The sequence below is a fragment of the Acomys minous genome, assembly GCF_964271855.1.
Source record: "Acomys minous genome assembly, chromosome: 2".
NCBI classification, from domain to species: Eukaryota; Metazoa; Chordata; class Mammalia; order Rodentia; family Muridae; genus Acomys; species Acomys minous.
Window position 1 is genome coordinate 30,839,050 of NC_140484.1, and position 20,759 is coordinate 30,859,808.

At 39.4% G+C, this 20,759-nt stretch overlaps 1 protein-coding gene across 3 annotated transcripts in view; it reads right to left on the bottom strand.

Moving 5' to 3' along the window:
• The window catches only part of CDC37L1 (cell division cycle 37 like 1, HSP90 cochaperone), a 33,888-nt gene that overhangs the window by 1,541 nt on the left and 11,588 nt on the right, over positions 1 to 20,759 (bottom strand). Inside the window, exons 4-8 of one of the 3 annotated variants that reach the window (XM_084769795.1) lie at positions 12,676 to 12,791; positions 12,087 to 12,209; positions 3,757 to 3,921; positions 1,440 to 1,492; positions 3 to 89 (exon numbers count right to left, since the gene is read on the bottom strand). In XM_084769795.1, coding sequence (XP_084625921.1) covers positions 41 to 89; positions 1,440 to 1,492; positions 3,757 to 3,921; positions 12,087 to 12,209; positions 12,676 to 12,791 — 506 coding nt within the window. In that variant the 3' untranslated portion in view covers positions 3 to 40. Of the gene's footprint in view, positions 1 to 2; positions 90 to 1,439; positions 1,493 to 3,756; positions 3,922 to 12,086; positions 12,210 to 12,675; positions 12,792 to 20,759 lie in introns of those variants that run through there. The other 2 variants (XM_084769796.1, XM_084769797.1) reach the window with 2 other exon arrangements.

Here is a 20,759-nt window from a genome sequence, read left to right on the forward strand (position 1 = left end):
GGTGGGGAGAAAGAAGGGAAACAGCACTTGATAAGCAGTTTCACACCAGAGCATGCAACTGTGCACACGGCTTCAGCTTCTCTGTTCTTCTGCGGTGCAGCAAAATAGGAAAGAAAGTGGATTTTTGGACTTCACTCAGGCGGAAATCAAAACAAAACCCTAAAGATAGGATGTTATTACTTAATCCAAAGAGATGTGATAAAGACAGAGTGGATATATGTGAGCAGAAATTAATAAGTACCATCTTTTTAACCCTTTCAACAAAACTATAATTTTAATTCTTTAACCATACAAGGCTAAATTTCCCCATGATCGCTACATTTAATAAATATGGCTTTTAAGAAGCTAGAGAGATGACTTAGCAATTAAGAGCACCGGTTGCGCTGCCAGAGGACCAGAGCTTGGTGCTCAGCACCCATCTGGCAGCTCACACCATCTGAGGACCAGAGCTTAGTGCTCAGCACCCATCTGGCAGCTCACAACCATCTGAAACTTTCGTTCCAGGGGACCTGACAGCCTCGTCAGGCCTCTGGGAATGCACATAGTATACAGATAGAAATTCAGAAAAAAAAAAAACCCATACACATAAAATAAAATATAAGATTTGTTAAAATACAGCTTTTATCCAGCAATGTATTCTTAAGATCACTATCTAATTACAACAGTTAAGTACTATAATTGTAAGACATTTGGATAAAGGCAAAATTCATGAACTGAGTAAAATAAACTTGAAGGAAAACCATATTTTATTTTCTAAAACTAAGAATAGATAACATGTTCAGTTAATGTAAAACTAAATGAATTACTTTTAAATATTCCATGGATAAGAGTGTAAGATCTTAAAACCTAAGACTTTACCTGGCAATTATTACTCAAGGAGGAAAAAAAATCGGTCACAACTTAATAAAATTAAAAGCCAGGGCAGAGAACAAATATGACGCAGCTGCTCCTTTATCCACGAAGCCACTGTGGAATCCTATCAAGGCTAAGCATGGTAGTATACGGTGTGTTTCAGGGACTCTTTCATTATTAAAAAAAAAATGAAAATCAAGAGCGTTATCACATTTTAAGCTTATAAAACAAAACAGTCAGTACTCCTGTGATACTACTGTTTCCACAAAGTAGTGCCAAATCCAGTTCAGATTCCAGAGTCCTCCAAGACCAAGCGTACAGGAACTGTCATGACAGAATTCTGAGCATTAAGTACTGGCTGAAGAGACTGTCTAGAGCTCACTGACTCACTTGAAAGAAGCAAAGGAATCCTCCCTAACCTAACTGGCACTGGGACTCCACTGACTGGCCATGGCTGTCGCATTCTCAGCACTTTCCTCGTCTCAGTATACAATTCTCCCCAAGAACACTACTTGTAGTTTATGACTCAGAAGACTGAAAAGTGGGAAAGGACACTCAAAACTAAGATTATCAGCCCCGTAACTTACTGTGTTGGCTTTAGGCAAAGCAATTTAACCTCTGCAATTTTCAATTTACTTATCTGCAAAAATGAATTAATACAATCATAGTGATTTTAAAAGATTAAATGACACATGTCAATATATTATACAACCCATAAAGTGATATAAAATGGTATATACCATTATTACAGTAAGAATGTTTTCAGACCTCAAAATTGTCACTTTGATGCCTCAGGTAGCCTCTCATTCTACTCTGTTTCATCTAGTCACCCATCTCATGCAACTCCAAGGATCTGGAACAGCACTCCTCTCCCTGAGGACAGTCTAGGTCAGGATGCTTAAATCCTCACCCTGTAACAAACCACTAGTCTACTAACCCAGGTTAACTAGTATGAAGTTTCCTGATAACAGTAACAACTCCAGTGACAAAGTTGTATGACTCCAGCCCTCACAACCACAAACGGCAATGGAGGCCTAGCCACTGGTATCAGCTGTTAATTGGCATGTGTAAAAAGGACTTAATGACTTGAGTCTTTCAAACTGGAAGCATCTTCTTCTTTTTTGTTTTTTGTTTTGTTTTGTTTTGAGACAGGGTTTCTCTGTGTAGCCTTGGCTGTCCTAGACTCACTTTGTAGACCAGGCTGGCCTCTGCCTACAGAGTGCTGGGATTAAAGGCGTACACCTCATCACTCTGCATGTTCTTGATAATACAAATTGCTTGTGTTTTAAGGTGTGTATGTTCTCCTTTTATGTAAAGAACCAATGACATCCTTTAAATCTCTTTATCTTTTCCATGCTCTAGGTACTAATTTTAGGTTTATTTGCTGCCTTTAACATCATCATAAAATTCCATTGGAAAAATTGCTTTCTCATGTGCTACTTCTTAATACTGTATTTAAGTAACATTAAAGATGTGATCAGGGGGCTGGAGAGGTGGCTCAGCAGTTTAGAGCGGTTGTTGCTCTTGCAGTGGACAGGGTTCAATTCCCCATACCCACATGGTGGCTAGAAGTCATTTGTAAGGAACAGTTCCAGGGGGATCCAAGTCCTCTTCTGGCTTCTGTGAGCACCAGGTACACATGTGGTGCACAGACACACATGCAGGCAAAATACTTTCACAGTTATAAAATTAAAAATAAAGAAGTGATCTGTAGGCATTCTTCAGGGGGCTATTCCTGACATGTCTAATTAAAGGAGATCACTAGTAATTCTTTAATGCCAGAACGTGAATATTTACATCCTTGAAAATGTTTTTGGTTAAATATGATCAACTGCTTTCTGTATTATTTTAGATAAATTAAAGTGTTAGTGTAAATTTAATAACTGTTTTAAATACCTATTACTAAAATGGTAAAATTATAGTGACATAAGATCAAGAGGTTGAAAATCTCAATTTTTACCATTTTATGAGGCTTAAAGACAAATACAGGACTCTCCTCATATTGTCTTCTGAATGACACTTTCCATCTCCCAATGTAGACAACAGAATAAACTGGCTAAAGTTGGTCTTAAAATCTTGGAGCCTGGAAGTGAGAGGTAACTAGGCTCTAGCAAGCTGTTACTTCTAAAATCATGATGGGGAGAGACTGCCTGACAACATTTTAAAGTCTAAAAAGTACTGTCAGCTGCACTAGTGGCCTGCTCCCCTCGTCACTGATATTTTTTTCATGCCAGTAGCAGTTTTTAACTTCATCTTGCAGCAGACCCTGAAGAGGTTCAAACAGTTGCCAATACTACGTACACTATTACTGGATACCTAACATATAAAGAGTGCTAATTTACAAGGTATTAATTTCATAAAGCCATGCAACAAATCACTTTAGCTACCACTTACATGTTTGCTCTTAAGCTGAAATAACAAAAATTGCCAACAGTGTTTGACTAGATGCGATGTTTGTGGAGAGCCACCCTGAGTTTATAATAGAGATGACCATTAGGTGGTGACACTTGACCTGAAGAATGTCTAGGTACAGCTCATCTTTTCCACATTAAAAGGAGAGAATTTGGTGTCTCTAAGAGACAGAAGAGAATCAATGCCAAAACATGAAATAAGACTAAGGGTTATTAATCAAGCAATCACTTAATTAATTTTGGGACAGGGTGTCTCTAGGTAGCCCTAGAACTCACTATGGAGAGAACAGGCTGGCCTTAAACTCTCAGAGATTCACCTGCCTCTGCTTCCCAAGTGCTGGGATTAAAGTTGTGCTCCACCACACTTGGCTTAAGGGTCACTTTTTGAGGCGAGGAAATTTTAAGTGGTCACAAATATATTATGCATGAATGGTCTAAAGAACAAAATTATGTGAATACACTTATGCAGTGAGTAGTCCCTGTTGCCGCTTACCTGTGATAGGGATTCTAAGGAGCCTATGCACCCAACACCAGAATGGGGAACATGATTCTGAACTGTCACAGGTTGAAAACTTTGTGATTGAGCATAAAGTCTTACTCTTGACTTGAAAGCTTCAAGTTCATTTTTGAATGCTTCAAAATACCCTTCTTCTTCTGCCTAGAATGTGAAAACAGACAGACAGAAAGAATGTTTCTGGACTACTAAACCACAGAATCAATTCTAAAAACCACAGAGAAAGCTGAAGCAGAGGCAGTAAAGAGCAGTCAAATTGCATGGACCGGCACAGTCTCCTGGCAGATTTGTGCATGCTGTTTCTTTTACAGGAGCATGAACAAATAGTTGGTCTGCTCCATGTTTCTTTCTGCTTCAACAAAATTAACCAATAGGAACAACACTCCCTACACAAATGCAAAGTAGGAGTAGCCTGGTGGTACCATTAGTAAGACTAAGGCTAAGGCAAGAGGACAGTAAGTTCAAGGTCTGGAGGCTTCACAGTTAATTTACAAGGAACAGAGCAACTTAGTGAAACTCTGTCTCAGTGATGGGGCACTTGCTTAACATGCACAAGACCCTAGGCTCAATCCCTGGAATTGCAAAGCAAACTATCAACCCTGCACATCTGCTCTATTCTCAATTGGGGAAGGGGGTAGTGTTACCTGTCTAGTCCACCTCTGTCCTTTTTAAACTGTATTTGTAAATGTTATAAAAAACAAATTCAACAGTCAACTTAATTACTGTAAGGATATTGTAAGTGTTCTAGTTAAGCAAGTGTCTCTCTGGCACCTGGAAACAAACAAGTATGGTAACTTCAGCTAAGAGAAGCATCCAATGACGTAGGAGTCTCTGTTCTCCATGAAAAATCCCTCCCTACTGACAGAGGTCTCTTTTTATAAACATTTCTTCTAAGCCAGGTGGTGGTGCTTGGGAGGCAGAGGCAGGTGGATCTTTATAAGTTTAAGGCCACTCTGGTCTACAAAGCGAGTTTCAGGACAGCCAAGGCTACACAGAGAAACCCTGTCTCGAAAAACCAAAAACCAAATCAAACCAAACCAAACAAACAGCAAAAACCATTTCTTGTATATGTAACTGGCAGGGTGCATGCCCTGTGCTAACAGCATGCTGGCTTTAAGTTCAAGTGGGAGAAAGATCTTGTTCTTCTTGTCCATGGAGTTTAAGAGCTACATAGAACTTGGGTGAGATTGTAGACTAGTTCTGGGTTACATAAATAAGGAAAGTATGTTCTAGAAGGATATCCTGTCTTTTTTTAATAATTTCCTTAGTTTAGCTTACCATGGTAGTCTAGCAATAGCCAGGACTTGTGTGGACCTATGTTACAACCCCATGTTAGCATCCAAAACTAACTGCTATCAAAGGCAAACAGCACAACTGCTGACTTTACTGTAATCCTAAGGCCTAAAGGTTTAAAGAAAGAGAAACCTGTTTAATGAAGGAACCTTCCAGACACTTCTCTTCTTTATGCCAATTTCTTTTCTTACAAAGCAGGGGTAAAAAAAAATCCTCATAAAACACAGAAGGGTTTAATAAGGATTTAATGTTTAAACCAGTGCCTGTCATGACAGAAGCATTCCATGAATATCCCTGCCAAATTTTAATATTAAAAAAGTTAAGGTTGAAGAGTTCTGTTTTAGTAAAGAAAAACCTTAAAATGTAGTATGGAAATCTCCCATCACCAAATTAGTATCAGTTTAAACATATCCATTAAGGTATCACCAAAAGGTATGGTTTTTATTGCTTCTGTGAGTCATGTAAAAATTTAGTTAACATAAGCCTAGCTAAAATTCCAACCCAGTCATTTATTGATTAAAAGCCTACTTGAAACTGTAGAATGAGACTAGGAAACTTCAGATAAGACTGTAGGAAACTGTTGGATGAGATTAGGAAATTGTTGGATGAGACTGTAGGAAGCTGTTGGATGAAACTGTAGGAAAATGTGGATGAGACTATGGGAATCCATAGGATGAGACTGTAGGAAACTGTAGGATGAGACTGTAGGAAACTGTAAGATGAGACTGTAGGAAACTGTAGGATGAGAGTGTAGGAAACTGTAGGATGAGACTGTAGGAAACTGTAGGATGAGACTGTAGGGAACTGTAGGATGAGACTGTAGGAAACTGTAGGATGAGACTAGGAAACTGTAGGATGAGACTGTAGGAAACTATAGGATGAGACTGTAGGAAACTGTAGGATGAGACTGTAGGAAACTGTAGGATGAGACTGTAGGAAATTGTAGGATGAGACTGTAGGAAACTATAGGATGAGACTAGGAAACTGTAGGATGAGACTGTAGGAAACTGTAGGATGAGACTAGGAAACTGTAGGATGAGACTGTAGGAAACTGTAGGATGAGACTGTAGGAAACTGTAGGATGAGACTGTAGGAAACTGTAGGATGAGACTGTAGGAAATTGTAGGATGAGACTAGGAAACTGTAGGATGAGACTGTAGGAAACTGTAGGATGAGACTGTAGGAAACTGTAGGATGAGACTAGGAAACTGTAGGATGAGACTGTAGGAAACTGTAGGATGAGACTAGGAAACTGTAGGATGAGACTGTAGGAAACTGTAGGATGAGACTGTAGGAAACTGTAGGATGAGACTGTAGGAAATTGTAGGATGAGACTAGGAAACTGTAGGATGAGACTGTAGGAAACTGTAGGATGAGACTGTAGGAAACTGTAGGATGAGACTGTAGGAAACTGTAAGATGAGACTGTAGGAAACTGTAGGATGAGAGTGTAGGAAACTGTAGGATGAGACTGTAGGAAACTGTAGGATGAGACTGTAGGGAACTGTAGGATGAGACTGTAGGAAACTGTAGGATGAGACTAGGAAACTGTAGGATGAGACTGTAGGAAACTATAGGATGAGACTGTAGGAAACTGTAGGATGAGACTGTAGGAAACTGTAGGATGAGACTGTAGGAAACTGTAGGATGAGACTAGGAAACTGTAGGATGAGACTGTAGGAAACTGTAGGATGAGACTAGGAAACTGTAGGATGAGACTGTAGGAAACTGTAGGATGAGACTGTAGGAAACTGTAGGATGAGACTGTAGGAAACTGTAGGATGAGACTGTAGGAAATTGTAGGATGAGACTAGGAAACTGTAGGATGAGACTGTAGGAAACTGTAGGATGAGACTGTAGGAAACTGTAGGATGAGACTGTAGGAAACTGTAAGATGAGACTGTAGGAAACTGTAGGATGAGAGTGTAGGAAACTGTAGGATGAGACTGTAGGAAACTGTAGGATGAGACTAGGAAACTGTAGGATGAGATTGTAGGAAACTATAGGATGAGACTGTAGGAAACTGTAGGATGAGACTGTAGGAAACTGTAGGATGAGACTGTAGGGAACTGTAGGATGAGACTGTAGGAAACTGTAGGATGAGACTAGGAAACTGTAGGATGAGACTGTAGGAAACTATAGGATGAGACTGTAGGAAACTGTAGGATGAGACTGTAGGAAACTGTAGGATGAGACTGTAGGAAACTGTAGGATGAGACTGTAGGAAATTGTAGGATGAGACTGTAGGAAACTATAGGATGAGACTAGGAAACTGTAGGATGAGACTGTAGGAAACTGTAGGATGAGACTGTAGGAAACTGTAGGATGAGACTGTAGGAAACTGTAGGATGAGACTGTAGGAAATTGTAGGATGAGACTAGGAAACTGTAGGATGAGACTGTAGGAAACTGTAGGATGAGACTGTAGGAAACTGTAGGATGAGACTGTAGGAAACTGTAAGATGAGACTGTAGGAAACTGTAGGATGAGACTGTAGGAAACTGTAGGATGAGACTGTAGGGAACTGTAGGATGAGACTGTAGGAAACTGTAGGATGAGAGTGTAGGAAACTGTAGGATGAGACTATAGGAAACTGTAGGATGAGACTGTAGGAAACTGTAGGATGAGACTGTAGGAAACTGTAGGATGAGACTGTAGGAAACTGTAGGATGAGACTGTAGGAAACTGTAGGATGAGACTGTAGGAAACTGTAGGATGAGACTGTAGGAAACTGTAGGATGAGACTATAGGAAACTGTAGGATGAGACTGTAGGAAACTGTAGGATGAGACTGTAGGAAACTGTAGGATGAGACTGTAGGAAACTGTAGGATGAGACTGTAGGAAACTGTAGGATGAGACTGTAGGAAACTGTAGGATGAGACTGTAGGAAACTGTAGGATGAGACTGTAGGAAACTGTAGGAAACTGTAGGATGAGACTGTAGGAAACTGTAGGAAACTGTAGGATGAGACTGTAGGAAACTGTAGGATGAGACTGTAGGAAACTGTAGGATGAGAGTGTAGGAAACTGTAGGATGAGACTGTAGGAAACTGTAGGATGAGACTATAGGAAACTGTAGGATGAGACTGTAGGAAACTGTAGGATGAGACTGTAGGAAACTGTAGGATGAGACTATAGGAAACTGTAGGATGAGACTGTAGGAAACTGTAGGATGAGACTGTAGGAAACTGTAGGATGAGACTGTAGGAAACTGTAGGATGAGACTGTAGGAAACTGTAGGATGAGACTGTAGGAAACTGTAGGATGAGACTGTAGGAAACTGTAGGATGAGACTGTAGGAAACTGTAGGATGAGACTGTAGGAAACTGTAGGAAACTGTAGGATGAGACTGTAGGAAACTGTAAGATGAGACTGTAGGAAACTGTAGGATGAGACTGTAGGAAACTGTAGGATGAGACTGTAGGAAACTGTAGGATGAGACTGTAGGGAACTGTAGGATGAGACTGTAGGAAACTGTAGGATGAGACTGTAGGAAACTGTAGGATGAGACTGTAGGAAACTGTAGGATGAGACTGTAGGGAACTGTAAGATGAGACTGTAGGAAACTGTAGGATGAGACTGTAGGAAACTGTAGGATGAGACTGTAGGGAACTGTAGGATGAGACTGTAGGAAACTGTAGGATGAGACTGTAGGAAACTGTAGGATGAGACTGTAGGAAACTGTAGGATGAGACTGTAGGAAACTGTAGGATGAGACTGTAGGGAACTGTAGGATGAGACTGTAGGAAACTGTAGGATGAGACTGTAGGAAACTGTAGGATGAGACTGTAGGAAACTGTAGGATGAGACTGTAGGAAACTGTAGGATGAGACTGTTGGAAACCGTAGGATGAGACTGTAGGAAACTGTAGGATGAAACTAGGAAACTGTCCGATGAGACTAGGAAGCTGTTAGATAAGACTGTAGGAAACTATCAGATGAGACTGCGTTTCAGAGAGTTGAGCATTTAAGGTAACTGTCATCTTTTTACATTTAAAAATAGAATTAGTTTTTTGTTGTCTGTTTCTAACGGGAAATGTTTATTGCCGTATATCATAAAGAAAATGAAAATAATTCAACCACTCAAGCATAATCAAAGTTAAACTTCTTGTATACTTCCTTTTAACTTTTAATTGCATATGTTAAAATGTGCAAAAAAACTCTGTTTGTTTGTGTGTGTGTGCCCGCGTGCGCGCATGTGAGCAAAAATCTATGTACCCACAGACATTAGGAATAAGACTATCACCAGAACCTAGGAAGCAGTGCCCAAGAGTTCTTCTCCTCTCTGTGTTGTAGTCATTCCTTTGCTTTACTTTTTCTTCTCATACAAATAGCTCCTAAAAACATATTGTTTAGTTCCATCTTTATAAATGCTTTATAAAATATAAAATACTTAAAACTACCAGCTTTATAAAAATTGATACTGGCTATACAACTAGCTTGTTTCATTCATTCTCATTGGTTTTTTTTTTTCAATCTATTATGTTGATGAATTATATTAATGAAAAATACCAAAATTTATTCTTAGGGTCAGACTGATATTATAAGTAAATCTATAAAAGTACAGCACTGAGTACAGAAATGTAAGAACTGCTGTGGGACAGTAATTTTCAAGGCGTACAGATCGTCTACACTGTAAAAACTCATGTGTGCAACAATTCTTTTTATGTAGGTTACATCAGTCAGTATTTGCTGTGTTCAGAAATTTGAGAAAAAAAAACTACTCTGTTTGTGTTTGTAGACAGTGTCATGTAACACTGTAGGGTAGAGCTCACTATATAGACCAGGCTGGCCTAAAGTCACAGAGCTCTTCCTTCCTCTGCCCCTTGAGTGCTGGGATTAAAGGAGTGCACCGCCATGTCCAGGAAATTAGACTTAAAAGATCCAGAAACAAATACACTATGTGCTGCCAGTAGCAGTGCATTTTTACTTTACACTACTGTGTTCTTCAAGAGCTAACCGTGACCACTTGAGACTCGGAAAGGGTGACCAGTAAAGCCCAGGAATGTGACACGTCTGAACAACAGTGACACATTCTCTAAAACAGGATCCTCGGCTCCCATGTAAAAATCCCAGCACAGTGGCACACCTCTGTGACCCCAGCACTGAGGAGGGGAGGCACAGAGACAAGCAGACCCTGGGGGCTGCCAGCCTACGGTGAGCTTCAAGTTCACTGAGAGACCCTGTCTTGGAAAATGGGATGGAGCTTCATAGAGGAAGTTACTCTGTCAACTTCTGGCATTCACACTGTGTATGTAAGTAAACCTGCACACACACAACACACACACAATATTTAAAAGTCAAAGACTATTCTTTAAAGCACCCCCTCCCTTCCAAAGGTCAGAACAGTGAACTCTGCTTTTCATCTTCACAAGTCTCTCGTGCCTGGCCTAACAGCAGACAGCAGGCTCTTCCATTCGCTTCAGCATCAACTGCACAGTCATGAGTGAATGAGACTGACTGCAGCCTCCAATGTCACAATGGTATTATGGAAGCCTTTGTCACTGAGCGCCTGCTGACTATCAGGGCTCCTGAACACAAGCTGAGAACCTGCTCGCTATGGTACGTTCCTCAAAATGCTTTTGCTATTCAGATGTGCACTTGCTCAGTTCCTCTAGAAATACTTCCAAAGAGGCTGCTTTAATGTATACTTCTACTATAAGTGAGTTCAATTCTCACAGCTTTGCTTCTTAGAAAACTTAATTATTACTAATTCAGTAAAAACAAAACAGTAATCTTTCTGAACATATCTACTGTCTTTAGTAGGGCCAACGTTATATTTATATAAACATACATCTCTTGTTTTAAACTTGTAACATACACATTTTCTTAGATTATTAACTGTTCCATAGATATACATTAGCTGCATAATATTTCCTGTACCACAAGCTTTCTGGAAGTCATCCTTTCTTGCTTGCTTCCTTCTTCCTCCCTGTCCCGCCTCCTGTACTGTCTCTCAACAACATCTCACTATTGCAGCCATGCTGACCTCATAATCCAACCCATAACCCACCTGCTACATCTCTACTTTTTTTTTATTACAAATTTGGTTTCTTTTCTTTTGGTTTTTTGAGGCAAGGTTTCTCTGTGTAGCCCTGGCTGTCTCGGAACTCTCTGTCTAGACCAAGTTGGCCTCAAACTCAGAGATCCATCTGCCTCTGCTGGGATTAAATGTGTGTGCCACCACTGCCCAGCTACAAATTTGGTTTCTTATTCTTAAACAGTGAGTTCTACATGTGGAGGATGCTGTATCTGTTTTGCTCAACACTGCACCCTAGCCTTTGAAATGGCTTTGCTTTACATTAGAAAACACTCCTTATATACTAAATGAGTAAACGATGAGGTACTCCAGGACAGTCACATTAATTTGAATGGGCTTCAATTTAAATACATAGTCTAGCGCAGCCTCTTACTCTTTAAGTCCCAATCAGCAAAACAAAACAAAACTGTAATACTTTTGTGGTAGTTTGAATAAACATGGTCCCCACAGATTCATGTATTTGAATGCTTGGCCATAGGAAGTGGCACTATTAGGAGGTTGGCCTTGTTGGAGGAACTGTGCTACTGTGGGGGTGAGGTCTCCTATGCTCAAGGCACACCAGTGTGGTGGAACACAGTCTCTTCCTGCTGCCTTCGGACCAAGATACAGAACTCTCAGCTTCTACATCACATCTGCCTGCATGATGCCATGCTTCCTGCCATGATGATAATGGATTAAACCTCTGAACTGTAAGCCAGCCCCAATGAAATGTTTTCCTTTATAAGAGTTGCTGTGGTCATGATGTTGTTTTCATAGTAGTGGAAACCTTAAGACAACTATGTAGTATAAATACCATTTATACTATGTAGGCACTATACTAAGTTACACATACTAAGTACGAACACTATACATTTCTTTTCACTAGAAAACCTACTGTATTTAGCAGCCTACTGGCTAGACAGCTTCTGATATTCACAGAACAAAGAGAGCTCAACTATAGTCCAATCTTTGCATTTAACAATACCAAGTAACTACTTACTTTGGCTTTCTGGAAAAATAAACGAAAACAGCCTCTTGGATCCACATTACAGTTTTTGGCCATTTCCATAATAAACTGCATTACAACAGCTTGATGTGCTATTTGTTCCATTAGAGCACCTTTCTGAAAAAAAAATACACAAAGTTATAGAAAATACTTCTGAAAAGAGACTGAATTAGTACTGATGCAAATTTTGAATTTTTAGAGTGCCTTTGACTTTATTGTCGAGTAAAATATTACATGTACATAAAGTGAATGTCTTACTGCTATTACACGGACTAGAATAACTATATTCTTTTGGCTTAGTTTATATTAGGATTACCTTATGAAAAATTTAAAACATGACTTTCTAATTAGTAAAAAAGAAAAATGTGATGATAGTTCACGAGAACAGGAGTGATGAGAAGGCAGCAAAGCAAGGGTACAGGGAAACAACAAAATCCCTGCAGTTAGCTAGAAGGCTGGAAACAATAAAACTATTAATTCCTTCTAATAACCTTCCTGCTTTAATTTAAACAATGTAAAAAAAAAAAGGCAAAAAACCTAGAATTCTAATAAGGTTTCCAGACATTAAAGATTCATACAATACCTGCTCAGCTTCTAGGTGAAAACACCATAAAATAAGGTATTTAGCAGTTTCTTCGCATACAAGGTATGGGTGGTCAGACAAAAACCTCTGACTATCATCCCATCGACTCAACATACCTGTAAAAAGAATTGAATCACAAACGTCAAATATTTCCTTTCTTCCCATAAGGCAAGAAATGGATTTTAAATGTTTCTCTTTACAGACAGTTCACAGTTCCAGAGCAATGTGATACACAACAGGGCAAGCCAAGAGCATAAACCTCTTAAAGCAATGTCCAGGCTGGAATGACAGCAAGTTTATTTCAGGTATTAGTCTTCCTTAAGAAGAGTTAGTGGCCAGGTAAAGTCTCCTGCTTATGGCAATACCCAAAGTCCCCCCACCCTGAGACACTTGATCTTCCCTTAAGGTGAAAGATACTTAGTATTGCTTACTAAGAGAACAGGATGGTTTTTATTATAAAGGTGGAGAAGAATCTCTGCTATTGAGTGGCCATGGCAAAGACTGAAAATGCAAGGGCTGTCTGGGCACAGAGCCTGTTCAAGGACAGCCTGAACATCTTTGCAAGACTGGTCTCAAAAACAAAACAAATCAAAAAAGACCAGGGCGTGGCTCAATGATAAGTATTTGCTTATTATGTATGAGGCCTGAGGGTCAATCTCCAGTATAAAAAATTTAAAAAGCACAGCTTCAAGAAATTATAGTTGTCAAACGTAAGGGCTTACTAAGAAATCAGAATACTGTATGTGTAAGATACATATCTTATTTATTTATTTGGCTTTTTGAGACAGGCTTTTTTCTGTGTAGCCTTGGCTATCCTGGACTCCTTTTATAGACCAGGCTGGCCTTGAACTTATAGTGATCCATGTTCAAATGTTAAAGTTTTCAAGAGACAGTAAAATGTAGACATTTACCAATTTAGGAAATTTTATCAGTTAGGAAACAAATGTGTCAGTATTATAATACCTGATATACTTAAGTTACTTTGGTGATGTTAGTTGTTTACTAATGCGACCTGGTCAGTGTGTACAGGAAACAATCATTTTTTTTTTTTAATTTAGTTGAACATATTTAAAAGGCTGTCATCTTGTTTTAAGATGTTAAACGAATCCAAATACTACATCTGCATCTTTAGCAAAGTCATTATGACCAAGCAGCACAGCAGATGGAGTGTGCTGTTCAGGACTATCCACGAATGCATGACAATCACAATGTCAGAAGCTTCATACTTAGATTTACACCCAGCAGCAGACAGTTGGGATGTTATTAAGCCATCATGGAAGTTTCACAGGACTGTCTTGACAGTATGAAAATAAAACTTTGCTTTCAACACAAAATGAATTCCTATACACTAAATTTCATATGAGGACATAAGATCAAAACCAAAGACAAATACTTCACTTGAAAATACACAGCGACATGTGGGAAACCAATTGAAAATACACTATCTTTAGAAAAAGGTTGTGGGCAATTTCAGCTTTTTTCCCTCTTTTTCTTTTTAGTTAAAGGAAAAAACCCAAGGGAGGGTAGGATCTCCCTACACAACTCAAGAATCCATAAATGTTTAAACTTGTCCTGCCCATCCCACCTCCCCATCTCCTACGCCCCACCCCCACACCAGGATTATAAGTGTGCACCATACTTTCCTGACAACTGGGTCATTTAAGATTTTGAGACACAATGATTATGTAAATTTATTTGAAACTACTTCCCCAGCTCTGAAAGGCAGAGCTGAAAAGAGCACAATCCTTATTTCTTATACCCAAAGACATAAAATGACTCTTTTGGCCCATCCCGTTTCCCCATACTCTTTCCAGAGGGTCCCTGGGAACCCAGGCTGCCTCTGACCTTGCCGTGTTCTCTCTCCAGTGCTGGAACTATAGGACCTTGCACCACCAGCCTGATTTAAGCAGTTGAGAGATAAAGTCTAGGGCTCCATGCATGCTATGCAAGCACTACCAAATGAGCTACACTCCCAGTGCCTTTGCTAGCTTGCTTACACTTCAACTTTATCTACAGTCAATCATCTATTTACCTCAACACGGCAGCACCATGAGTTAACAAAGCCTTGTCAATCTGGATTCTAAATTAAAGATAATATGAAAAATATAAGTAACACCTGTTAACAGCCACAGAGCTGTCAGTACAAGGTGAATTTTTTATCTTTTTTATTAATACCTAAGACCTTAACACTTGAGACGGGAAAACTAAGTAAACTAGATCTTGAATCAGTATGAAATTGAGAAGTTACAAGTAATCCATATAGGTCTTAAGAGAAAAGGTGTGGGATTTTTATAAGAAAGTATTTAAGGAGCATCCTGGATTACAGGATGAGAACATATCTGAGGTTACTGTTATTCAGAAATCTGTAAACACAGTAACACAATGAGGATGACGACCAGAGAAATGGACCAGAGCTGAGCAGCCTCAGTGTGCGCCTCAGCTTCACCGGGCAAGTCCCTTCACAGACCTGTGTCTTCCTCCGTAAGGCAGGGCTAAACCAGTACCCAACGCGAAGGGTTTTTATGAACGAAAAGACTTTAACTCAGATAAAGCACTTAGAACAGTAACCCACATAGCAAATGCTCAATAGCAGGTGTTAACACAATAGTGAATAATTCACTCAGACTGAAGACAATCTTTTGGTTAAGAATAAGTCAGCCACTCAAACTACCAATCAGTTTCTCTGAATGCTTAAAATAGCTTACTTTGACAAAGAAAAATAATTTAGCTACATGTTTCAAACCATGTGTCTTCCTGGTGAGCATCTGAATGTCTTCAGTTCTCAATAGTCTATCTGACTTTTAAACTGCCCCCAGGACAGACATCCTGTGTTATATTTACAGAACATGTTTAACGTTTTACACCATCTACTCTAACTCCACCTGCTAACTTCCCCTAGCTAGGCTGAAAGGTCCTTGGGAAGACTTCGACTACTTTTACATTCTGAGCCCTAGATTTCAAGTGTTTCTCATCATCTGTCGCAAGACAACCATTTTTTAACCTCCATGTCTATGCACAGTCAGGTTACTTAAAAACAAAATTCACCCTTCTTCCAGCCATCCTACAATGCTTCTAAGGCTTCAGGTTGCCCCATCAAATACTCTATAAACTCTTCTGACATTTCCATTTCTTTGACGTTCAGTGATTACACTATTATATATATTTAGTACATCTTAAAATATTAAGCCATCCTAAAATTGTTAAAGTAAGACCTTAAAGTATTTTTTCAGGGGGGCTAGAGAGATGGCTCAGCAGTTAAGAGCACTGTTTGCTCTTCCAGAGGTCCTGAGTTCAGTTCCCAGCAACCACATGGTGGCTCACAACCATCTATACCCTCTAATGCCCTCTTCGGGATGCAGGCATACATACATACAGAGTACTCATATACATAAAATAAATAAAGGCTTAAAATATTTTTTCAGGTAATAGAAATGAATTATATTTATTGTGGAGAATTTGGAAAGTTCTCAAACTTGAAAAATATGCAATTCTATCACAGAGACAATTTACTTCCTACAATACATTTTTAGTTAACTTTATATTTTATTCAAGTACTTCATAGCACGTTTTTCAAAAACAGGATATTTTTTAAAAAGTAGAACCAAGTGAATACAATGAAGATATTATAAATGAAAAAAAGAAATAGCTTCTGTGCAAATGTTTACAGTTCTTAATAACATTTCCAGGGATCATCCTACATAGATTTATTTTTTTTAATGCTGAATCGAAGCTAACCATGGCTACAAGAGAAAATGATGTGCTCTGATAAACCACTGTACGATTCAAATAGCAGTTCTGAGGACCACGAGGACAGTGCTGTTAAAGATGCAAACAACTGTGGAAACTGTTTAAAGAGTAAATGAACTCTGTGACTGAACCAGCATTTTGTATTTCTAAAGCACGGAGTCAACTAATAAACATAAGTGTAAAAGAAAACCAGATTTCAATAAACCACAACACTACAACAGTGGTACCATTTACCATTAATTGGTAAATTTCATCCAAGTATGGGTAAAAACAACAAAAGAAAGAGAGTCGTCAAATAGCACAAGGGAAAGAGAGTGTTAGGAAGACCTCTGAAGAATATAAGTAAAACAGAGACACTGGTGTGAAGTCCCTGAAACCTACAGACAGCTCCAGTCACCAGCCCCGCCCCCTTTATCCCCAAGAATCTAGAATGGAATCCAAGTTTGGAAAGTCTTCACTTGGAAGCTTTAATTATAGCTGTCATTCCAGATTTATTTTAAGCAGTTCATCAACATATCTATCAGCCTGGCAAATGCTTTTTCCCTTTAGTAATAAGCATACACTAGCATATTTACTTTCTCCAAAGGTTGACAACATCAAACCCTCAGACTCTTGTCTCAGGTCTCTATCAACTTTGCTATCACTTTGTAAATGTGGATTCTGAAATCGCATCATCCCATGTAACTGCAAAATAGTCCACTCTACATTGATGGAACTTGGTAAGCAGAAGTAGCAGGTGCCCCAGATGCCTATTTATAAGAAACACACATGCCAGAAAGTGGAAAGTAAAACATGAAAAGTTTGGGATCCTACTACCTTAGGACATTTCTGTGGATCCAATGTGCTGCAGCACGTAGGTTATCTCCTCCAAAGTGAAAAGCCAATGTGCATTTCCACTAAGAAACAGGCACAATGGGAATCTGGGAGTGGCTAAAGTCTGGTTGGATTTGAAGACAGCAAGGGTCTGGTTAGTATTACAAGATGAGGTGCTGGAAGCTCACAACATGCAATGGTAAAACAACTGCTCATTGATCATTTGTGGATGCCGAGTCAGCCTTTTCTCCTGGCCATCTTATTAAACATACAATAGTTTCATAAACTAAGGGGTCATGGCAGGCATAGGCTTGAGGTTACATGCTGATTCAAGAGCATGAATTCTTTACATCAGGATGTTTTGATTGCCTAGTCCAGTAGAGTCAATGGATACTGAATTTTCTACAAGCAAAAAACTCATGTTAAAACTTCAATAAGGCACCATATTCCATAGAATTTATTATCCCTGCCACCAAGTAGTAGCTTGAGTATATTGGTCCAGTTTTCTTGGAGGGATCAATAATCCCTTTTATGAACAAGCCCAGTCTGGAGCTGGAAGTACTCTGTTGCTCCCAAGCTTGTACCAGTAATACATTCTTGGCTCTACTGGATGAATTGGTTACTGCACCACATTACTTTTGACGCATTTTATACTAAGATGAATATGAATTAATGAAATTCATGGTCTTACCATGGTCTACTCAGAAAAACAGCTGGTTTTACAGTGAGGAGGAAAGGATCTACTGAAGACTCCCTCTCGGTGTCAGGTGGATTACAACATCTTGTGAAATTGGGATGTTTTCCCACACAAATTTGCATTTCCACCAAACCACTCACTCTACAATAAATGAAGGTACTGTTTTTCACTTACTAGGTGACATGGCTCGAAAACAACAGGCCTACAGAATGCCAGTTGGGAAAAAAACACCACTAGTGACACTATTCTATCAAATGCTGTGTGTCCAGAAAGATAGCAGTAGATGGCCCATCATTTTCCCGCAGCAGGACACATGGACCTTGGCAGCAAGGAATGGCAACTGATAGCACAGGACTTGCTTGCAAATCACTGTCTTCTATCCCTGTGATGTAAGATTCTGCTGTCTTAAAGATTTTATAATCTACCCGAGAGGACTCTTACTCCTTTTGTTTCTATAATATGTGATGACACAATGATATATGTAAAAATGTGAACTTCTGTGTTTAGCTCTTCATGTACTAGCTTTTGCTAGTCTCGTTGTTTTGATTTGGCTGTTTGTGACAGGTTCAGCCTCTGCAGTGCTGGGAAAACAAGCATGTGTTATCATCACGCCCAGCTTTCATCATTTCCTCACGTACTATTCTTTATTATTTTTTTTTTCCCGTTTTTTTGAGACAGGGTCTCTCTGTGTAGCCTTGGCTGTCCTGGACTCACTTTGTAGACCAGGCTGGCCTTAAACTCACAGCAACCCGCCTACCTCTGCCTCCTGAGTGCTAAGATTAAAGGCATGTGCCAAATGCTTTTTCGGCATCCAAGGAGATGATCGTGTGGTTTCTTTTCTTTCAGTTTGTTTATATGGTAGATTACATTGGTAGATTTCCATATAGTGAACCATCCCTGCATGCCTGGGATTAAGCCTACTTGGTCATGGTGAATGATATCTTTGATGTGCTCTTGGATTCAGTTTACGAGTTATTGAGTATTTTTCCATCAATGTACATAAGAGAAATTGGTCTGAATTTTTCTTTCTTTGCTGGAGCTTTGTGAGGTTTTAGGTATCATGGTAACTGTGGCCTCATAGAATGAGTTTGGTTGTGTTCCATCCATTTCTATTTTGTGGAGTAGCTTGAGGAGTAGCTTGAAGAGTAGCAGTATTAGGTCTTCTTTGAAGGTCTGGTAGAATTCTGTGCTGAAACCATCTGGCTCTGGGCTTTTTTTGGTTGGGAGACTTTTGATGACTGCTTCTATTTCTGTAGGAGAAATATGACTAATTTGTTTATCTGATCTTGATTCAAATTTGGCAAGTGGAATCCATCAAGAAAACTGTCCATTTCCTTTAGATTTTCAAATTTTGAGGCATATAGGTTTTCGAAGTAAGACCTAAAGATTCTTTGTATTTCTTCAGTGTTGTTATCTCTCCCTTTTTATTTCTGATTTTGTTGATTTAGATAGTGTCTCTCTGCCTTTTAATTAGTTTGGCTAATGGTTTGTCTATCTTGTTGATTTTCTCAAAGATCTGGTGCCCCCTATTTGCCCACTTCCCTTGGTGGGGAGGCCTGGTGGCACTCAGAAGAAGGGGAAGCATGCTATCCGCATGAGACCTGAGAGGCTGTAATCATATGGTGGGGGAGGAGGTCCCCTTCTGTGATAGGTCTAGGAGAGGGGAATAGGGTCAAAGAAAGAGGGAGGGGAACGAGAAGACACATGTGAGGGGATAACAATCGGGATGTAATCTGAATAAATTATTTTAAAAATAAAAATTAAAAAACAGAAAAGAAAGGCATGCGCCACCACGCCCAGCCATCAGGTACTGTTCTTGAGTTAAATGTACAGGTTTTCCTTTTGAAGCAAAAATAATACTTTGAGGGAGCACAAATACAGAAAGGTTTCAATGTGCCATTGATTAACAAAACATAAACAAGAGCCATGTCTATTAATTCACACAATACCTGAATAAAAAAAGTTTGAACCTCAACTTCTCACCCTTGCAAGCAGCATTTTCAGCCCAGCTGTGTGGCACTGCTTGTCTCAGAATGCACCACGCATGTACTTTCTGACTCTGCATTTCCAATGCTGTTGCCTAATCTTTATAGAAACCCTTATCTGCCCTTCCTCAACAAACTCAGATGTTACATCCTCTAGGAATCCTTCAACCTCATCATCTTCACCCCACTCTTCCTCCCCTAACAGAAACAGCCAGTTCTGGGGCTGGAGAGACAGTTTAACCATTAGTAGTGCTTCTCGCTTTTCTAGAACCTGAGCTCAGATCCCAGCACCCACACTGGGTGACTCACAATCACCCGTAACTCCCACTCCTGGGGATCCGACCCTCTCTTGTGGTTTCCATGGCCCCCTACACATGTAGCATATACCTAAACAGACACAGAAACATACACATAAAGAAAGGTTTTTTAAAAACTTTAAAAAGGGCAAAAACTGTACGTTAGATCTTTGTCTATACATTTCTGTTTTATTATCTGAGCAACATGTCAAGGAACCGTGAATTAAACAGCATCATATGCAAATGTGAAAAGAAAAGAAAAATGAACGCTGGAGCTGGAGAGATGACTCAAGTGAGTAAGGGCACTTGCCACCACACCTATGATGGAAGTGCAACCCCCAGGGCCCACATGGTGGAGAAGGAAAGAACTAACTCCAATAAGGTGTACTCTGACCTCCACATATGTGCACCTGATCTCTCCCCACTGCTTATGAAATAAATATATAAAATTCTTAAGTAAATGCTAACCTTTTAATGTTAAGAAAAATATCAAAGAAAAGAAAAAAACCCTGACTAGTCAAGAAATGCAAAGAAGTGATACTGTCA